This window comes from Myotis myotis, unplaced genomic scaffold, assembly GCF_014108235.1.
Source record: "Myotis myotis isolate mMyoMyo1 unplaced genomic scaffold, mMyoMyo1.p scaffold_m19_p_3, whole genome shotgun sequence".
Lineage (NCBI taxonomy): Eukaryota > Metazoa > Chordata > Mammalia > Chiroptera > Vespertilionidae > Myotis > Myotis myotis.
In genome coordinates this window covers 171781895-171802162 of record NW_023416335.1, presented here as the reverse complement: position 1 = coordinate 171802162, position 20268 = coordinate 171781895, and the positions used below count along the sequence as shown (strand labels likewise).

The 20268-nt window shown below is 35.0% G+C and overlaps 1 protein-coding gene across 6 annotated transcripts in view; it reads left to right on the top strand.

Annotated features, from left to right (window-relative positions):
* LRRK2 (leucine rich repeat kinase 2) overlaps positions 1–20268 on the top strand; it is a 122357-nt gene that overhangs the window by 51569 nt on the left and 50520 nt on the right. For all 6 annotated transcript variants that reach the window (XM_036297040.1, XM_036297038.1, XM_036297041.1 and 3 more), the window contains 10 exons: positions 3489–3747; positions 7121–7309; positions 10731–10849; positions 11436–11505; positions 12209–12426; positions 13975–14225; positions 14514–14662; positions 17495–17588; positions 18411–18597; positions 19932–20113. In XM_036297040.1, the coding sequence (XP_036152933.1) occupies positions 3489–3747; positions 7121–7309; positions 10731–10849; positions 11436–11505; positions 12209–12426; positions 13975–14225; positions 14514–14662; positions 17495–17588; positions 18411–18597; positions 19932–20113 (1718 nt within the window). The remainder of the gene's footprint in view (positions 1–3488; positions 3748–7120; positions 7310–10730; positions 10850–11435; positions 11506–12208; positions 12427–13974; positions 14226–14513; positions 14663–17494; positions 17589–18410; positions 18598–19931; positions 20114–20268) is intronic.

Sequence of the window (20268 nt, the reverse complement as noted above, 5' to 3'; positions counted from 1 at the left end):
ATGATTTAGCACAATGTAGACCATGGTAAGATTAACTTTAGGGAGAAGAAGGGAGGAATTATATTGAAGTAGCATTTAGCTATCGTAAAAATGCATAACTTCTACAAAACCCACCAACAGTGGAAAGACAGTCTGATAAATTCAAGGTCTGTAAAAACAATGCACAAAGCTCATGATAGTTGGGAAAAGAGGAAAGGTTTATTTAAGTAGTCATTTTAAATATGTAACTTTTTTCTATTATCAAGTACACATGAGCATACACACACTAATTGAGAATATTCTACAACCACTGTCTCAGAAGCAGTTCAGCATTTCCTAAATGGATTTCCCCCACATTTACTGTATAATGTAGCTGTTACTCCTGCACAAGTACAGGTAAGCAGTGTTTCCTTTGAAACAAAGACCACGGGATTTTTATCCCTCAAACAAGTTTTAAACATCAAAACCGATGTTTATAAAAATTTAAAATTTTCAACAGTGAATATTTCAAATTAAAACTATTACATACTTCTCAAATGTTTTTTATGTTCCAGGTGTGTCCACCTCCTTATCTAGCATGGAGTCCTGCGGAGATATTTCAGTCTCTCTCTGCACTGGATGGCTTTTTCTTACCGCCGCCTCGGCTCTGCCTTCTTCGTTGCTGTCTCCATTATGTTGTGGTTGATTTCTGTCTTAAGCATCAGATCCTCCATGTAGAGTCTTTGAGCCTTTTTGCTCCTTTTCGAGACTTTGTTCCCTGGATCTTTTCTTCCCTGGATCTTTGGTTTTATTTCCTTCCTCGTGCTGTCTTTGTTTGGCAAGAGATTTATTCACCACTCGTGTTATTACAGAATCTCCTTCACCAGCCAAAAATGTGTTCTTAAACTTGCTGTACAACATTGTAGACGTTTCCATGATAATCCGACTCACTTTGAAGAGCCACCTTTTTTTTCTCTAGTGTTGTAATCACCTCTGTGTTTCTGAGCTTGTTGCATTGTGAGCTGGTGATGCAAATGCATCCAAGGCCTCAATACATCTGTCTGCTGCTTTAATCTCTTGTCTACGCAGCAGATTCATGGTAGTCGTGTTGCTGGGTTGTTCATTCATTCTCAAATGCTTATTTCAAATATTTGGTTTGGATTGCTGGCTGCATTAATTATAAATTAGAAGAGGAGATAGAAGATTTCAAAAGATAATAAATTATACTTTTAAAAACTGATCATATTATAAATTATCTTAAATTATTATTTAAATGTAAAACTGTATTTATGAGCAGTACTTGTTCCTCTCATGAAGTTGAAATTACTTTTATAATTTTCTTTTGTCTAATATACTTTCTTTTTTTATATATATATTTTATTGATTTTTTTACAGAGAGGAAGGGAGAGGGATAGAGAGTTAGAAACATCGATGAGAGAGAAACATCGATCAGCTGCCTCCTGCACACCTGCTACTGGGGATGTGCCCGCAACTAAGGTACATGCCCTTGACCGGAATCGAACCCGGGACCTTTCAGTCCGCAGGCCGACGCTCTATCCACTGAGCCAAACTGGTTAGGGCTACACTTTCTTATATATCTCTTTCTTCCTGGCACCATGTGCATAAAGTCAGTGTGGATTGTTTGGGTCCCCCAAGGACAATATCCCTACAAAAATGTATTGAGCACCTTCTATGTGGAAAGCACAGTGCTAGATAATTAGTAAAAAATATGAAAGGGGTTACCTGTTTCAAGATGTTTATTTTTTTCTAAGTGGATATTGTGAGAGGAGAGAGAATAAAACATAAATCATCTTAATACAAAGTGAGCAGTAAGTGCCATAAAGTAGAGATAAAAGTTGGCTGGGCTGCAAGAAAAGACATTTGTAATTGAGTTTTTTGGCCCTTCTCTCCCTCCCTCACTCCCTTTTACCCAAATTCCCTATGGGCCCTTAAAGAGGATTTTAGTAATTTTTCTAGTTAAATTACATATATTCTTAGGCATTGCACTAGGCTACAGAGGTACAAATTGAATTACAATAGCATTCATGCCTTTCGTTCTAGTTATAAAACAGATGGGCATGTCTGGTTCAGTGTGCTAAGTACTATGTGAAACAAAGTGAGATGGGAGCCTGGAGGAGGAAGGGAGTGTGTGGCCTGGGAGGTTGACAGCAAGAACTCACTGTGCAAGAGACTTTGAAGCTTTCCTTGAAGAACGAACCTCTTTTTGTTCATTTTGTCGGTGAAGAGTTTAGTTGAGACACTTAGGCAATAGAAATAGCATAAATGGAGGTAATGAGATTTGAAAAATTGTAAGTGGTGTTTGGGGGAATATCCTGGAGCAGAGGGGTTTTAGAAGATTTTTAAATTGGACCGTACTTGGTCATATCCACAGTAGAAAGGTACTTTAGTGGCTCTAGGGAGAATATGTTGAAGGTGGGTGATGCTGGAGACTGCTGACCTGGTACCTTGGATCTTAGGGTCTTCTTTTCTTTTCTCTTCTTCCCTTTTCTTTTCTTTGTCCTTAATTTTGGGTAGTGAAAGGTGCACAGGCTTTGGAGCCAGAAGATTTGACTTCAACTCCAAATCTCTTATCAACTATCTCTAAGGGTTTGGACAAATCACACATGTTTTCTAAATATTAAACTATAAAATGGGTAATCATTTCTGTAGCATAGGGTTTTACTTTATTTTATTTTTGTTTATTTTATTTTTTTCTTTATTGATTAAGGTATTACATATGTGTTATTGTAAGGATTATAGATCCTGTCTGGACAGGATTCAGCACAGTATCTGACATATAATATTTCCACTGTCTGTGACTTTGAACTTCTATTTGTCAAACACTCCATTCCATGCCTTAGAGAAGCTGTTCCTGAGGAGGGCCAGTGTGCTGTGCTTCAGGCAGTGTAGGCTTCTCTCTGCTTACAGGGGACACTAGCTTTTGTAGCACGAGTGAGCTGACCCACCTGAACACAGCTCTGAAAATGCAACACTCGAAGGAAGGTGGAAAGCTGAGAGACAAGATATATCCCTGTGTGATAATTCAGATTCTTGTCCATAGGAGTTCAGGAAAACCAGAAATGAGTGATGTCTGTCTTTTGCACACGGCCTTAACGAACATTATAATATTTATATTCTGTTACAAACGAAGAGGGGCAGTAAGCATTTACTGTGCTGAGGCACTGGTATGCCAGACGTCTTCCAATGAAGAAACAGATGCCCAAAAAGTGTAAGCCTCACTTGCACTTGCGTAACTTCACGTTCATGAGCTTCCATATTATACTGCCTCTCTCATGATAACTGACTTCCATGTGGCAGATTATTTGATTTATGCTTCTTTGATAGGGATGGTGCTAATCTTATTGATTTTCCTAGTCTATTTCAAGAATGGGTTTTGCCTTGTTTTATTTTGTTTCTATCTAAATTTAAGAGTGTGGAGAAAAATGACACCAGCTTCAATGTCCCAGTCTCCCAAAGGGAAGAGGTACAGGCTTTTCGTAAGCTTATATGTATACTTTTTTCCTTAATAGGTGTGTGAAAAAGCAAGCAGTCCTAAACTGGTGGAACTGTTACTGAATAGTGGGTCCCGTGAACAAGACGTACGGAAAGCGCTGGCCATAAGCATCAGGAAAGGCGACAGCCAGGTCATCAGTTTGCTCCTAAAGAGGCTTGCCCTGGATCTGGCCAATAACAGCATATGCCTCGGAGGATTTTGTATCGGGAAAATCGAACCTTCTTGGCTTGGTCCTTTATTTCCAGACAAGACATGCAATTCAAGAAAAGAAATAAGTAGGTATTAAAAGGAACACTTCGTATGTCTTATTTTTAGTTGTATTTTTTTTTTTTGTCACTAATCTTTTAGTTTTTCTTCTAGATTGGTGCAACGTAAGCCAAAAATATTGTAAGGGTTTGGGTATCTTTTTCTTGTCATGAAATGCTTGAAAGTGATGTTATATTTAAGTTTCTTATGACCCAGCAAATGCATATTTTATAAAGATAGTGTAAGACTGTGGGATCTTTCTGAGGGGTTACTTTTCTTTTTAATATATTTTATTTACTTTTATTTTTAAAAAATTTTAATTGATTTCAGAGAGAGAAGAAGGGGGGAGAGAGAGAGAGAGAGGGAGATAGAAAGAGAGGTGAAACATTGATGTGAGAGAGAAGCATTGATCCGTTGCCTCCCGTACATGCCCTGACCAAGGATGGAACCCGCAGTCTCGGTGTGTACCCTGATTGGGAATCGAACGCGAGATCCTTCAGTGCACCAGACGACACTTCAACCAACTGAGCCCCACCAGCCAGGACTTTTTTTATATATTTAATTTTTATTATAAAAGTAATTCATACTCATTTTAAAGATAGGGAAACAATCATAAGGAAGAAAATAATAACTTATCCCTTATAGGCAATGATGTAGATTTCCCCTATACTTTTTATTTGTTTATATATACATATGCATCTAAATGTATATGTAGTAACATATATACTTTCATTTTCAAGTTAACATACTATTGGTTCCAATATTGTGTTCATTATTGGAACTAGTCAATACTTCTAACTCTAGGTAAGGCCATAACTGCCAAGAAAATGCATCTCTGAGTGTTAGGGTACTGCCTTGGGATGTTCCCGGCTGAAATCTGACACTGGCTCCATACCTGGAGGCCAAGGAGAGACGGAGGAAAGAGGCAGACTACCAAGATTGATCCCTGGCAGGTTTAATGAACAAGGGAACTTAACATACGAGGCTTGTCTGGGCAACTGCAAGATGAGTAAATCTCCACACCCACCTGCCAGAATCTTAAAGGTTATGTACAGGTCTGACCTGGTTTCAGTCACGTATGCAGTCCAGGTGGTCTCAACAACACCTACTCTCTCAAAGGCTACATCTGTGGGAAGCTCTCGCTGTGGGCAGGATGGGCAGGATGTGAAATCCAAGGATGGCGAGAGGGGAGGGGCTTCCGATGGCCCCGTCCAGCTCATGGATCCACCAGCAGTAATGTCCTTTTGATGACCTCCTCCAATATTTACTGTGTATTTTAATTAAGGATATATTCTCTCCATATTTTCAAGTTAATATATATTTTGTATATATTAAGTATAATGATGACAAGTTATCATGAACCTCTTTAACATTTGTCTTTTTAGCTGTCTCTCATTTACTCACACTAAGTGTATTTTTTTCAGTATTTTTCTTTTTAAAAAAAATCTTTATTGTTTAAAGTATGACAGTATTTTAAAGCGTGACCTCCCAGCTTTTCCTCTGTGACCTTACCCCCATGCTCACTCCCCTCCCCGCAATGGTGGGACTCTGACTCTTCACTTTAAGGATTTTCTTGTTAATAACATGTTCTCTCTACTGTCTTTTTCTGACACACTCACCAGACCAAACCCCATTCCTCATCAGCCCAACAGTCTGATTTTTCCTCTCCTTCCCAGAGATAGCTGCATGCTGCTGAAGGATCCATCCGTGCATGTTGGTGCTTCTGCATAGTCAAGGTCTCCAACTTCCTGATGGGACCTAGAAGACCCCATCTGGCTGAGTTTCCCTCAGCTTCTTAAATGCTTCCTATACTCTTCCAGGCTTTTCCCAGTGTTACTCTCTCCACCTAACTCCCTTACCTTCTCTCTCACCTGGCCAACTCTTCATTCTTCCTGCCTCAGCACCATAGCACTTTTCAGAAGAAAACGTTCCTGCCCCTATGAAGTGTGGGTGGATGGTCCTTTTACCGACCCCCCTTTCCCTGCACCTTATTTTGAGAATAATTTGTCCATATCCATTAGAATTTTTACCCAGCAATATTCTAATAGGAATCTCTGATACAGAAATTCTCAATGTACATAAAAATGCGTGTACAAGGATGCACATTAAAGTGTTATCTATAATAGCAAAAATTTAGGGAAAAATTGTAAGTATTCCCCAAAAGAAACTATTCAAATTATTATGGAACATCCATTCAGTGCTTTGCAATCATTGGGAAAAATAAATCTAGCAAATTCAAATGTTTGGACACAGAATGTATTGTTAAGTAAACAAAGAGGCCCAGAACAGTGCTTTCAGTATACTGAAACAGTGTTTTTAGTATACTATAGGTGAGCACACAATTGTGATATTGTAGTCATAAATGTTTGAATATGAAGAAGAACATGTCAGAAAAAATACTACAGAAATGGGCTCCCCGGTTGCCTCTGGGGGCTTTGGAGATGAATAAGTCATGATTAGATCCCTAGTTTCATCAGTTTAATCAGTTTCATGGCAATAGCCTGTTCACTTCTTTAATCTTTGGTGCTTTGGTGTTTGGTAGAGAGGAACTGTAGGCTCATTGGAGAAAAAGGAAGGGAGATTTACCATTTACTTTATTCCCTATGTTCTGTATGAAGTTATTTAAAATTTTTTAATTTGGATTTTTTTTTTTACCATGACAAGTCTTACCTAATTTAAAAATATATAATAATGTTACTTGATTGATTTGAGGATATAGCATGATTTCTTTGGCAGCTTGTCTGAGTAAAGAACATTTTGGATTCATAGCTTTAAAACATTTTTTCAGGTACTATTGAACTGAGTCACATACATGTGTTACAGTATTGGAAGAAATTTCCCAGGCTTTATGTAGACAATGAGGACTCTGCCAACTAATAAGGTTAACTTTGAAATTCCACATAATTCCCCAATAGAATGAAACACTTAGCAAATAGTTTGTAAAAATACGAATATCATTTATGGAGCATATTCTCTGTCCTAGGCATTATGTTAAACATTTTATATGCATCATTTCATCTTTTCAGTAACCCTATGTTGTATATATTGTCATCTTCACTTCCGCAATGAAGACACTAACATGTAGGGAGGTCATACAATTCACAGGTGGCCTTACTATGATTTGGGCACAGGCTTGTCTGGCTTCACAGCCCAAGCCCTTTCTGAGGTTAAGTGAGTTTCATAAATATTCAGTTCTGTTATCTCCACCAAAGCTTTGTATAAATTTGTATGATTTTTTTGAAAATTAACATTGACTTCTTGTAATATCACAATTTTAAAGTGACTTTGGAAGTAGGAATGAACAATTTTCTAAAAATATGAGAATATGCTTTGGTATGGTATATGTTTACATTTGTTTAGTTGTTGATGTCTAAGTTGCTGGTGTATCTTTTTTATTTTTAGATATAGGATCCATACTAGCAAGAATGGTCCTCAGATACCAGATGAAAAGTTCTGTGGCAGAGGGAGCAGCCTCAGGCAGCGATGGGGATTTTTCTGAGCAAGTACTTGATAAATTTGACCAATGGACCTTCATTCCTGAGTCCTACGTGGACAGTGTGTTTGGACAAAGTGATGACCTAGATAGCGAAGGTATTTATTATATATAAAAAAATAGTTCCCTGTATGTTTTAAAACCCTTGCACACTGACATTGAAAAATGAGAATTGAGACAAAATCCTGATTTAATTTATTTGGAAAAACTTGAGGAAAATGTGTTCATTATTGAAAATAGTTAGTGCTTACTAACTCCAATTCAGGCAATGGCTGTAAAAAAATTCATCTCTGCACTTAACAATGTTTTGATACTGCCTTTAGTTGGTGACTGCAATTGGATTCCATGTTCCATCATTGACTATATCCTTTCTGGATTGTGTAAACCTTATTAAAAGTAGTTTTGCCAACCTTCTAGGATTTTTTGGTAAGAATTAAATAAAAAAAATATATAAACTCTCTGGGAGAGTTCTTGGCAAATAGGAAGTACTTAAAAATATGTATTTACCTTTATTAGAATTAAGAATAATATTAATCTTTTAATAACTCACTCAAGATAACTTTTAAAAATTGACATAGCAAGATATATAATGATAGTTATTTGGGCTGACATTTAATGCAATACAGTTTGGTAAAAATGGGGTGAGGTATTTTCTTTTATTAACATAGTGTGATTGTAAACTTTGGGTGATAGAATAAAGGTATTTGAGAAGGCAAAAAGAAAGGATTATTCCAAGATCTCATGTCTCAAGTCCAAGTATTTTTAAAAATAAACTTTATTTAGAAATAATTATTATAAAAAGAAATGCACCTACTTAAGTATATATTTTCATGGGTTTTGAAAAATTTTTACATCCATTTAATAATCACTATTATCAAGTTATACAACATTTCTATCATTCAACAAGTCCTTGTTGCCTCTTCTTAAAATAGTTCCCCGATCTTGGTCCTTGGCAACATTGATCTGCTTTCTATTCCTATAGATTGCATTAGTATTTTCTCCAGTTGCATAGAAATGGAATCATACAGTATGTTCTCTTTTATGTCTGGCTGTTTTCCAAAGTGGTTGTACCACATTATACTCCCACCAGCAATATATGAAAATTCTAGGTGCTTTCCATCTTTGTCACCATACAACACTTGATAGAGTCAGTCAAATTAGTTTTAGCCATTCTAGTGAAGGCACAATTCTAGCTCATTTGGGTTGAATTTTTATTTGGGATGAATATTATTGAATTTTGATCACCATTGATATTAACAATATTTTCATGTTCTTATTGACCATTCGTGTATTTTCTTTGGGAAATATCTGCTCACATCTTTTGCTAACTTTTTAAACTTAAATGAGTGCATGTATGTAATGAGTAGTTTTTGTTTTGTTTATTTATTGTTCACACTATTAGAGATGTTCCCATTCCCACCCCTCCTTACCCACCGCCACCCAACGCCCGCTCGCCATGTCACTGCCTTTCTTTTTATGGTATTGTTCAAAGAGTAGGTTTTAAAAATTTTCTAATTGCTATGTGGTTTTTAGTTTGACTTATGGGTCATTTGGAAGAGTGTTTATTTTCCAGATATTTGGAGATTTTCCACATAACTTTCTCTTATTGGGTGCAATTTAACATTTTTGGGTCAGAGAACACACTCTGATGATTTTTTCATCCTTTTAAATTTATTGAGATGATTTGTTGAACTACTGTATGGCTTAACATGGTGAATGCTCCATGTGAAATTTAAAAGAATATATATTTGGCTGATCTGGAGTTAAGTCTATTAGTATGTCTGATTGCTTGGTAGTGTTTTCAGTCTCCCATATCATTACAGATTTTTCTCTCTACTTGACTGGAGAAAGAAATGTTGAAATAAAAATTGTGGATTTGGTCATTCTTTCAATTTGATCAGCTTATGCTTTATGTATTTTGCAGCTCTGTTATGGGGTGTGTAACAGTAAGGGTTTTAATTTTTTTAAATGATTTTACCCTTTTATATTGATCCAACTTACATCTAGTATCCTCCCTTCCTCCTGTAGAACTCCTTTTTCATTTCTTACAGTGCAGATCTGTGGGAGACCTCTTTGCAGGTTACTGGAGCTCTTTTTCCAGGATTCTGCCCCTAAACTCTCAGCTAAGGAAGTCTCCCTGAATGTTCATCTTCATCTCATCTCAGGAAAGCCATTGAGCTTTGTTTAAATTCCTTCTCACTGTGCCACAGGCCTTCCAATTTCCCTGAGGCAGAAAGCCAGGGTGACCATAGGCTTACAGATTTTGTTTCCTTCATTCAAGGACTACACAATCCGGCACTGTCCCTTGCCCAATGTCTGAAACCAGTTGTTTAAAATATTTTGTCCAATTTTCCATTTGTTTGTGGGGGTTGGTTAAGATCTGTGCTTTTGTCTCTATCATGGCTGAAAGAAGAATTCTTCTTAAGTAGTTATAAATAAAGGAAAACATTTAAATAAATGCTAACATAAAATAAATTATAAAATGTATAGATGCTTGTATAAACAGCATGCTAATAGAAGTTTCACAAACATAAAGGGGGATAATTATCAAAATGTAATAATTATAAGATATGTACACGATTAAATTACAAAGTCTATTAAAATACTTAAGCATAAGATCATTTAAATTTTAGGATGAATTAAATTTTAATAATTGATCAAGTAGGAAGTATTTGTATCAGTTTTACAATTTATATAGAATATTGTCAAGTTGATTTCTGGATATATAGATTTTATATAATTTTTTTGACACTTAAGATTATGCTTTCTCTTAAGATAAAGAGTAGTATAATTAATCATAATTTTTAGTAGTGCCTTCAGATTACATATCACTAGTAATATGATTTATTTATTGATCTTTATTTTTTAAATTCATAATTTTAAAAGTAGTTTTATCTCTTCTCTCTCAAAACAGTATTGCTAACTAAATACAATGTGTTTATTTAATGTTATTTTACCCGAATAAATAACATTATTTAATGTTATTATGTGAAACCATAAAATATGAAATGTAAATAGAGATGTATTCAAGATTGCTGAATATTAAATAATTTCAAGTGTGATTTCAGTTTAGAAAACAATGTTTGAAAAATTTCTAAGAAAAATTTAGAGAAACAGAATAGTTTTGATCAGATTTGAACATAAACTTTCTCTGCTTGCTGTACATGCACATACTTATTATTGTATACATAACTACTTTTTTTCACTTGGCTCTTTTCTACTGTACTATGAGCTCAGGAGGCCTGGATTATTTTTCCAGTTTATCTCTACCCAACACTTACTCAGTGTCTAGTCTATGACAACCATTCAGTAAATATTTATGGATGAAGAAAAGTGTAACTGAATTTTGAAAATGAAAAACAAACATAGTTTATTATTTCTATTTTTAAAATGTTACAATAGAAATTAGGTGATTTCTATTAATGAAAATATTTTTTAATCTCATGGTCAAATGTGGTATTAGTATCTTATGATTGGGTAAACATTTTCTATTTGCCTTTATTTATTATTTAAAAACAGGAAGTGAAGGCTCATTTCTTGTGAAAAAGAAGTCAAGTTCTATTAGTGTAGGAGAATTTTACCGAGATCCTGCCTTGCAACGTTGTTCACCAAATTTGCAAAGTCATTCCAGTTCATTGGTAAGTTAAATTGTGATTATGTTGTGTGTTTTGTTACTGACATTCTCTTGATAATTGAGCTATTGATTAAAAAAAAAAAAAAGCTAGGAGCTATTGGTGCAGAAATTTCCTGATGTATGAAAACTTCATATCGGAATATAAATATATATCTACATTTACATATATATAATTTTAGTTTATACTTGTAGATTTTTAAGCATGTTTGGGGCATATACAGGGTGGGGGCAAAAAACGTAGGTTACAGTTGTTCATATGGAAAATTATACAATAATGAATAAAAAATAATAATACAAGAATGAACTCTGTTTTCACATACTCACAATATAAACCTGCTTTGGCCCCACCCTCTATGTACTAAGTATACTTCATTATGATTTTATCCTCTTCCTCTTTCAGAGCTCCATGTCTATGTGCCCATGTTAGCTCAATGTCTTATGGTGTCGCTGGTCCCATGAATACTTTAGATAGAAATCTTATAGTGATTCCTAAGGAAACCAGATAGGAAATGTTCTCTTTGCTCTTAAAAAATGACACTGAAAAAAAAAAATGACAGTGATTGTACTGTAAATGTCTATTTGTTTAATAGGGACCCATTTTTGATCAAGAAGACTTACTGAAGCGAAAAAGAAAAATATTGTCTTCAGATGATTCACTCAGTAAGTATTTGAAAGTAATCATAACTCAGTTGATATTTTGAGCAGAATATAATATTTGTTAAATTTCTTCTGTTTTTTCCCCCAAAATTTCTTAGTGCCCATTTCATCTTATATAACCTTCCAATTATAATAGATTTAAAAATTTACCGTTTATACAGTATATATAGGACATGTATTTTTTTCTACTATTTATCTGAAATGTAAATAATGCCCTTACCAATAATGCCCTCTTTTTTTAAAAAATATATTTTATTGATTATTTACAGAGAGGAAGGGAGAGAGATAGAGAGTCAGAAACATCGATGAGAGAGAAACATTGACCAGCCGCCTCCTGCACATCCCCCATCGGGGATGTGCCTTCAACCCAGGTACATGCCCTTGACCGGAATCGAACCTGGGACCTTTCAGTCTGCAGGCCGACGCTCTATCCACTGAGCCAAACCGGTTTCGGCCCAATAATGCCCTCTTCATCCCTTTCTCCAGGTCTGTTGTTTTTGTTTTTTTTTTTTTACACTGCTAAGACCGCTTGATTAAATATTTATTATTTACTCTCCATCTCTGGCACTGGTTTGGTTTCCATAGTTTGGTTTTTGCTGAATCTCCAGTACCTTGAATAGAGCCTACATTATTAGGTGATCAATAAACATTTGCCCAGCTAAATTATCCACTTATATTTCCATTGTTTGTCTGCTTTTGACAAAAGGGTCATCAAAACTTCCATCCCATATGAGGCATTCAGACAGCACTTCTTCCCTGGCTTCTGAGAGAGAATATATTACATCCCTAGATCTTTCAGCCAACGAACTCAGAGATATTGATGCCCTAAGCCAGAAGTGCTGCATCAGTGGTCATCTGGAGCACCTGGCAAGGCTGGAGCTTCACCAGAACGCACTCACGGGCTTCCCACAGCGGCTATGTGAAGTAAATTTAACCTGTCCTACTAACTCTCAGCATATCTGAAGAGCTTTGGCATTTACATTTAATGTGCATGGTTAAATCTTTAAAAAGAACATTCTACTTTTGTGTCCTTGGACAGTAATTCCCCCATTCTTCTGGGTTTCACACAAGTCTCTTAGACTGGGTGGCGTTCAGAAACATCTTTGAGGGCAGGCAGTGGAAATGGAGAGGTAGTTAAAAAGGAATTCAGGGTCCTGTCCTAAAGATACATGGTACATGTTAAACTCTCTTAAGGCTAGATGTTGGTTATGCCTTCAATTATTTAATTGTTGTAAGGCAGTTCAAACTACTTCAACTTGATAGACTAGACTTAGACCTGGTTTGGGTGGCACTGGCTCTGGCTCAGCTACCAACTGTGTGATAATAAGAAAATGTTACTCTGACTGCTCTAAGCCTTTCATTTCCTCATCTGCCAAACACGGAGGCTAGACTAAACTACTCCTAAAGCATTTATTGAGTTTTAAAATTATATGTAACTTAAAAATAATTATTTGTTAAAGAATAGGAAAAGAAAACTAGAATTCAGCCTACTTAAAAGAGAGGGAATTTGAAGAGAACATGGCAAGGTTCTCTTAATGAGCTACATTAAGGCATTCCAAAACAGAGCCAGCTCAGAACCTTCTCTGCAGGAAATTTCAAATTGACACCCCTAGATGGCAGTTTCTGTTCCTGCCTAACTGTGTTTTCTTATAAAAATATTTTCTAATTAAACCTTGGGAATAAATAATTTTAAAATCTGAATAATCTGGTTGGATCTGAAACAGTGGCAGAAATTTTGAAACAACTTCTGGGGGAAAGATCCATTAATAAGCCTTTATAATCATGTCAAACTCTTTAGAATTCCAAGAGAAGATAAATATATTGCTAAGTAAAGAAGAGCACAGAGAAGTGATTGTTTGGGTATTTTAGCCCTTTGACAATAATTCATACCAAATATTAAAAATTTGACATAATATGTAAATGGAAGGTTTGCTGTTATGATAGTAGGATTAGAAATGGCTTAAAAATAAAAATGGAGGTTTGAAACAAAAAGTTCCCTAAAAAGAAGAGGTTCTAAATAAAATATATGTTATGTACAGTGACTAATTTTATGGTTAAATCTTATTTATATTAAAATGTATAACAATTTCCAAAAGCTAGCATTTAAAATTATATTCCCAGGATTATGTTATACTACTTATTCATGAAATCATTAGTCTAAATATTTTTTGAGGCTGCTTCCATTTTTACTTGCTGAATGAATAAAGCTGAGTTAAATACTAAACTTTATTTTTGTGAACTTGCTTTTGAAAACCTGCCTGCCACATGTCCCCTGGTTTTACCCATTTTAGAGCAGAGAAAGTTGGACCAGTCAGTGTACTAAAGCTCTCTTGTGAGTTATGTTTTCAAGTTTTAGAAAATTCTTAATGGTTCTAGTTATGGGAGTTATGGCAGGCAAGAAATATTAGCTAAATTTCCTAGTAAGTTTCTCAGGGGGTTTATTTTGGAATTTTAAAAATACTGTCTTTCCAGGTGCTGAAGTGTTTGACGCACTTGGACTTGCACAGTAATAAGTTCACAGCGTTTCCCTCCTACTTGTTGAAAATGAATTGTATTGCCAACCTTGATGTCTCTCGAAATGACATTGGGCCCTCGATAGTTTTGGATCCTGCAGTGAAGTGTCCGACCTTGAAACAGTTCAACCTGTCATATAACCAGCTGTCTTCTGTTCCCGAGAACCTGGGCAATGTGGCAGAGAAACTGGAGCAGCTGACTTTAGAAGGGTAGGAAGGGCTCATTAGAGACCAAAGGGTTGCCTTGCATGGACGCTGTGTAAGGTTGACAAAATATGCTGACATTATTTCTACAGCAATAAATTTTAAACTGTAACATGTTAAAAGACAGAGGCAACTAATATTGCAGCTTGCATCAATTGACTTAAATTTTCACAACTAATTTTAAAGTCGATAAATCTGATTGATGCTAAACTTTGAAGGCAAGTTGTTTTTGCTTTTTTCTTTTAAGCATAGGAGTTCATGCAATTTAGTCCTCATTTTCTCTCTTATGACTAGAAATAAAATATCAGGAATGTGTTCTCCCCTGAGCCTGAAGGAACTGAAGATTTTAAATCTTAGTAAAAACAACATTTCATCCCTGTCAGAGGACTTTCTTGAGGCTTGTCCTAAAGTGGAGAGTTTCAGCGCCAGAATGAACTCCCTTGGTAAGTGTTCTGGGTGAGCCTTCTCTTTACCAGCACTTTTGAATATTACAGGATGAGTAATATTGGACATTTTTGGTGGGGATTTAATGGTATTGTTTGAGTTTAAATATGATGCCGGAGCTTCAAATATAAATCTAGCGGGTTAGTGATAAAAATAAATGAGGAGTCAAGCCATGGACACAGGAAGGAAACTTAAATGCATGCTGCTAAGTGAAAAAAGTCAGGCTGAAAAGGCTACATACTGTATAATTCCAACTAAAAGACACTGGCAAAGGCACTAAGACAATCAGCGGGTGCCAGTGGAGTGAGGAAGAGAGGAATGAATAGTTGGGGAAAAGGAGGATTTGGGACAGTGGAGCTATTCTGTGTGCTACTGTTATGTGGACACTGGTCATAATACATTTATCAGGATGCATAGAATGTATAATGCAAAGAGTGAACTCTGTTGTAAACGATGGATTTTAATGACAAGGCATTAATATTGACATTAATTATAACATATACCAAACTATGCAACTTATTCATAATAGAAGAGGGGGAGGAAAGTGTGTTTATGGGTGGTGGTAGTGAGGAGAGAAGGGATCCATGGAAAATTTGGTATTTTCCACTCAAATTTTCTGTAAATATAAAGCTGCTTAAAAAAGTCTACTTTTTAAATTAAAAAGAAAGTTAAAATTTTAATGTTAAAATTTTATAAATGAGAAATAATTTTAGCAGGTTAGTATTGGCATAGATCAAAATGACAATATCTTGGGCTATAAATAGTCACTATATTGTGGTTCCTTTCAGTTTACTAAACTAAACACTCCTATGAATGCCTGATCTGGGTAAAGCAGGAATCCTAAGTTCCTACCGAGCTTCTTCAGAAATTTTTGGAGTATAAGTATTATTAGTACTATTGTTTCTTTTTAATCAATCATTCAACAGTTTTCAAGTTAGTAATGTTCATGTACATTTAATAAGTTCTTGTTTTGTGCAAGGTATTACAATAATACATAATATGACCACTACTTTTATTACAAGCCATGGAACACCCTTTGTGGAATACCCTAAGCCTGTGAGATAACAGGGAACTATGTTCATTTGCAGCCTATCTGAGAATTATAATATTAAGGGAAAATACTTTTATAACCATAAACAGAAACTCCTCATATTTTATCTTTCCTAATGGAAGCCATGTGCATCTTGCCACCAACGTGACTGTTCTATATCTGACTCAGTAAAATTATTTTTTTATAAAATAATTTTTAATACATTTTAATAGCAGAATACAGTTTGACCACTTATTTTCAAATATATTAATTTGTCAGAACGATCAGAAACAAATGAGAAGAGCCATGCTAATTTGCATAGTATTTTATTTTTTTCTCCCTTTCACCCTCTTCTAACATTGATCATGTTCCTACCATGAACCGGAAACTGGGGATAGGAGGCAGGGGAGTATGATGTTTAAGTTGGGTCAGGAAAAAATAGCATTTATAAGGACTCTGAGGCTTGATTATAGTAAATATGTCATCTCCACTGAATTTCACACACACACAAACCTATAGAATAGGACAGGTATGATCTCTGCGTGACCAATTGAGGAAATTGAAGCACTGAGATTTTTGTGTGACATGTCAGGGACATAAAATTAGCTAACCATGAAAACCTGAATACACCTAAGTTCAAAAATCGATTTTCTTTTCACTACACAACTTTAATGGTTTTAGAAATTACCTATCTTCTAAAACTACACAACTTTAATAGTTTTAGAAGTTGTCTATAGTTAGGTCATACCTGAGTGGGATCACGAACCATTGAAAATAACCTCATGTGAAATGAAGTTTCACTCAATTCTTTGATTTTATAAGAGTGTTTTTCCCTATAGCATCTGAACCTCAAGACTCTTTAATTCTTAAGTGGAGAAGCATTTCTACTAACTTATTTAGTCACAAATACTTTTGGAAAATAGGTGAGGTGTAGCATAGCATGTACCTTTCAGGAAGGCAGCGTCTAGCCATGTCCTGGAAGTTTTTGATCCTTGAAGATTTTCTAGATAAAGCATAACTTGTACTTTTAATATTGAAAATGCTAAGAAGTAATTTCTGAAGTTACTTTCATGGAACCATAAGTTTTTATATTTCTGAAGAATCTCAGATATCATCTGGTCTAGCTGTACTATTTTGCAGATGACAAAACAGGCTGTATGCTGTGCTCGGTTTCCAATATTGTGTTCCACGGAATTTCATTCCTTGGAGGTCCTCATACTATATTTCTTTCTTGGGAATTCAAAACATATGCCAGGCTATTGAGAACTCTGAGATACCTCATTTTATTTTACCTAATGTTTCCCCAATCTCTTAAGATCACATGATCAAAGAATACCTTTATTAAGTAATATCCATATTATTCCATAGAACACTTTATGAGATGATACTCTGAAGAATTTTTATCTTTAGATATTATATTGTATATTAGTATTCTAAAGTATTTTGTTACAGTTACTTAAGAGTAATTTGAATTAATCTATTTCACAAAATATCACACATAATTTGAAATGAATATTCTAATAACTTTTATGTTCATAGATGTTAAACAGATTAATTATATTTAGATAGTTGCTTAGCTTTCATATTAAAAGATTTGTATAAGTATGGTGTATTATTTTAATGTTTAGTGGTAGTATTAAGGATGTCACCATATTTTAAAAGTAGATTTTTGAAAAATTGTCAGCATAAGAATAGAAATTAAGTTAAATGGCAGGTCATTGGTAGCCGTTCTTATAGAATCCAATAGAAATCTAGTTAAAATGATTTAAATGTCCGTTATCTCATTTTTATTTTCTTTTAGCTGCTATGCCTTTTTTACCTTCTTCTATGACAAACATCAAATTATCTCAAAACAGATTTACATGTGTTCCAGAAGCAATTTTAAATCTTCCACAGTAAGTTTATTATTTTAATTTTAAAGCCACACGAGCTGGAGCAGAACCTTCAGAAACAAGGTTTTGATTTAGGCATATAAAATGTAATTGATTTCTAAACCTACTTAGCTTACTGTTTAAATCTATGAATGTTTGACATTCACTAGACAAAAGGCCGAAGTTGTTACTTGGACTTTTAAACTTTTATATTAATTTGGTGTGCTATTGTGTAGTAACAGTTGAACATTATTTAATGAATAGTTCGCATTATGATACTCAAATGAGATTACATTGGCTGTCACTTTAACTATGCAAGGCATCATGCTCAGTGTTAGGGAACGCTGTGTATCACCCTGAGACAAGCAGGTGGAAGAGTGTGCCCCTGCACAATGTTAATGAGCTCTAAGACCCAACCTCTGAAGAATCCTCCTAGTAATAAGTGAAATTGAAAAGAGATAGAGGGGCTGTATATTTATAACTCTTCTACTTGAATAGAAGCAGGAATTTTAATGACCATTTTTGTATTCGTTAATTATGATTTCTCATGTGTAATAAACATGTGTAAAACACTCATTCTGAGATTGACATTTTTATGTTTCTGGAGCAGGGAAATTAGGCCTCAATTTTGCTTTTAATGGTTCTTATTCATGTAAATGTTTCTAGTGAGAAGGCCTCCTTTCTAGCTCATCTGTACTTATAAGTACCCCAAAGCACACATGCATCCTTATATATAAATGTTGTTAGTTTTAAAGTTCTTATTCTCTAGTGGAAATTACTGGTGATATAATTTTATGTATTTTGGAAACACTCACTTGGTTCTATCTTGACACTGTATTGTTTTAGCTTGCGATCATTAGACATGAGCAGCAACGAAATTAAATACCTACCAAGTCCTGTACACTGGAAATCTTTGAACTTAAGGGAACTCTTGTTTAGTCATAATCAGATCAGCATCTTGGACTTGAGCGAAAAAGCACATGCATGGTCTAGAATAGAGAAACTACATCTTTCTCATAATAAACTGAAAGAGGTAAGAGGTCATCTTTATTTGCTTAAAGTTATTGCCATTTGAAAATAGGCTTGTGTAATTTGCATCATCAAAAATTGTCATTTTAAAATCTGTCATTTTGTATTTCCTACTTTTTGAATAAGATCTAAACCTACCCTGAGATAAGTTGGTATATTAAGAATGCGTAATTTCCATAAAAGAACACTTTTTGTGCTCTGTTTTTTAATTACAGAAATATATCTATTTAACTATGAATGTGGTGTCTGTAATGCTTTAAATGTGTTATTTAATCATGAAATCACTGGTCTTTTACCAGACTCTCAGATACTCTGCACTTCTAAAGTTGACACTGGGCCACATATAGTCATGTTTTTCCCCTGACTTTCTTTCCTACATTCTTAAATTCCTGCATTCCTTTACCTCATCCAAGTGGGCCAATGTCCTTTGCTTTACTCCATTGCCTCTGTTACAAATCTGAAATTGATTATCCATTGATCTCAGAAAAAAACTTTTTTGGGGGCCAAATTCAAAAGGCAAAAATAATTAAGTGTTTGAAACTGTGAGGTTCAGAATAACTGATTTTTGGTACTTGATTTTTGCCAGAAAAATTAATGTTTTTTTTTTATTTTAAAAGTAATGAGCCCTAGCCGGTTTGGCTAAGTGGATAGAGTGTTGGCCCGTGGACTGAAGGGTCCCGGGCTTGATTCCAGTCAAGGGCACATGCCTGGGTTGTGGGCTCTATCCCCAAGTGGGGGAGCATGCAGGAGGCAGCTGATCAATGATTCTCTCTCATTATTGATGTTTCTATCTCTCCCTTTCCCTCTCTGAAATCAATAAAAATATTTTAAAAAAATTAAAAAAGTAATGGGTACTTAAAAATTTGGAATGGAAAAAACAAACTCTAGTTAGTGTGCCACCTAAATTAGTTAAACAAAATTTAGTTGTATTTTAATAGTATTAAGTTGTATATAAGCTTGTGATGACCAGATCTTTATAGTTTTACTGAAGAACAAAACACTGTGAGGAAACAGATGATTGGATTTGGAAAGCTATAAAGACATTTGCTTTCAGTGTTGTGAAGAGATGACATATGTTACCAAGGGAGCAAGGGTTTTCAAAGATTATAAATATGTGACCTAGTTTTGGGTAAGTCCCTAATATTTATCTCTTTAAACATTCATAGTGAAAGCTGTGACAAGCACTTGGAAGGTTTTTGATCCCTGTTGAAAGGTTGTGCATGTCGCCGATGGGATCTCTGGTCCTCTCTGGCTCCCTTATCAGCTTCTTGTTCCTTGGCAGCACACATCTTCCTTCCCACCAACAGACTTTGCCCCTTTTTTTTTTATTTCATTAAGATTCCTCCTGAGATTGGCTGTCTTGAAAACCTGACATCTCTTGATGTTAGTTACAACTTGGAACTGAGATCCTTTCCCAATGAAATGGGGAAATTGAGCAAAATATGGGATCTTCCTTTGGATGAGCTGCGTCTTAATTTTGATTTTAAGCATATAGGATGTAAAGCCAAAGACATCATAAGGTTAGATCATTTTATTTCCATTTGTTTCTGTTAAGTGTGTTTCAGATTTCTCTGTGACTTTGAGGGATATAGAATTACAAAATAAGAAAAAAATGTATAGTGCTATTTAACATTAAGATGCTATGTATCATTTGCCTTTTATATAATGAACTAGA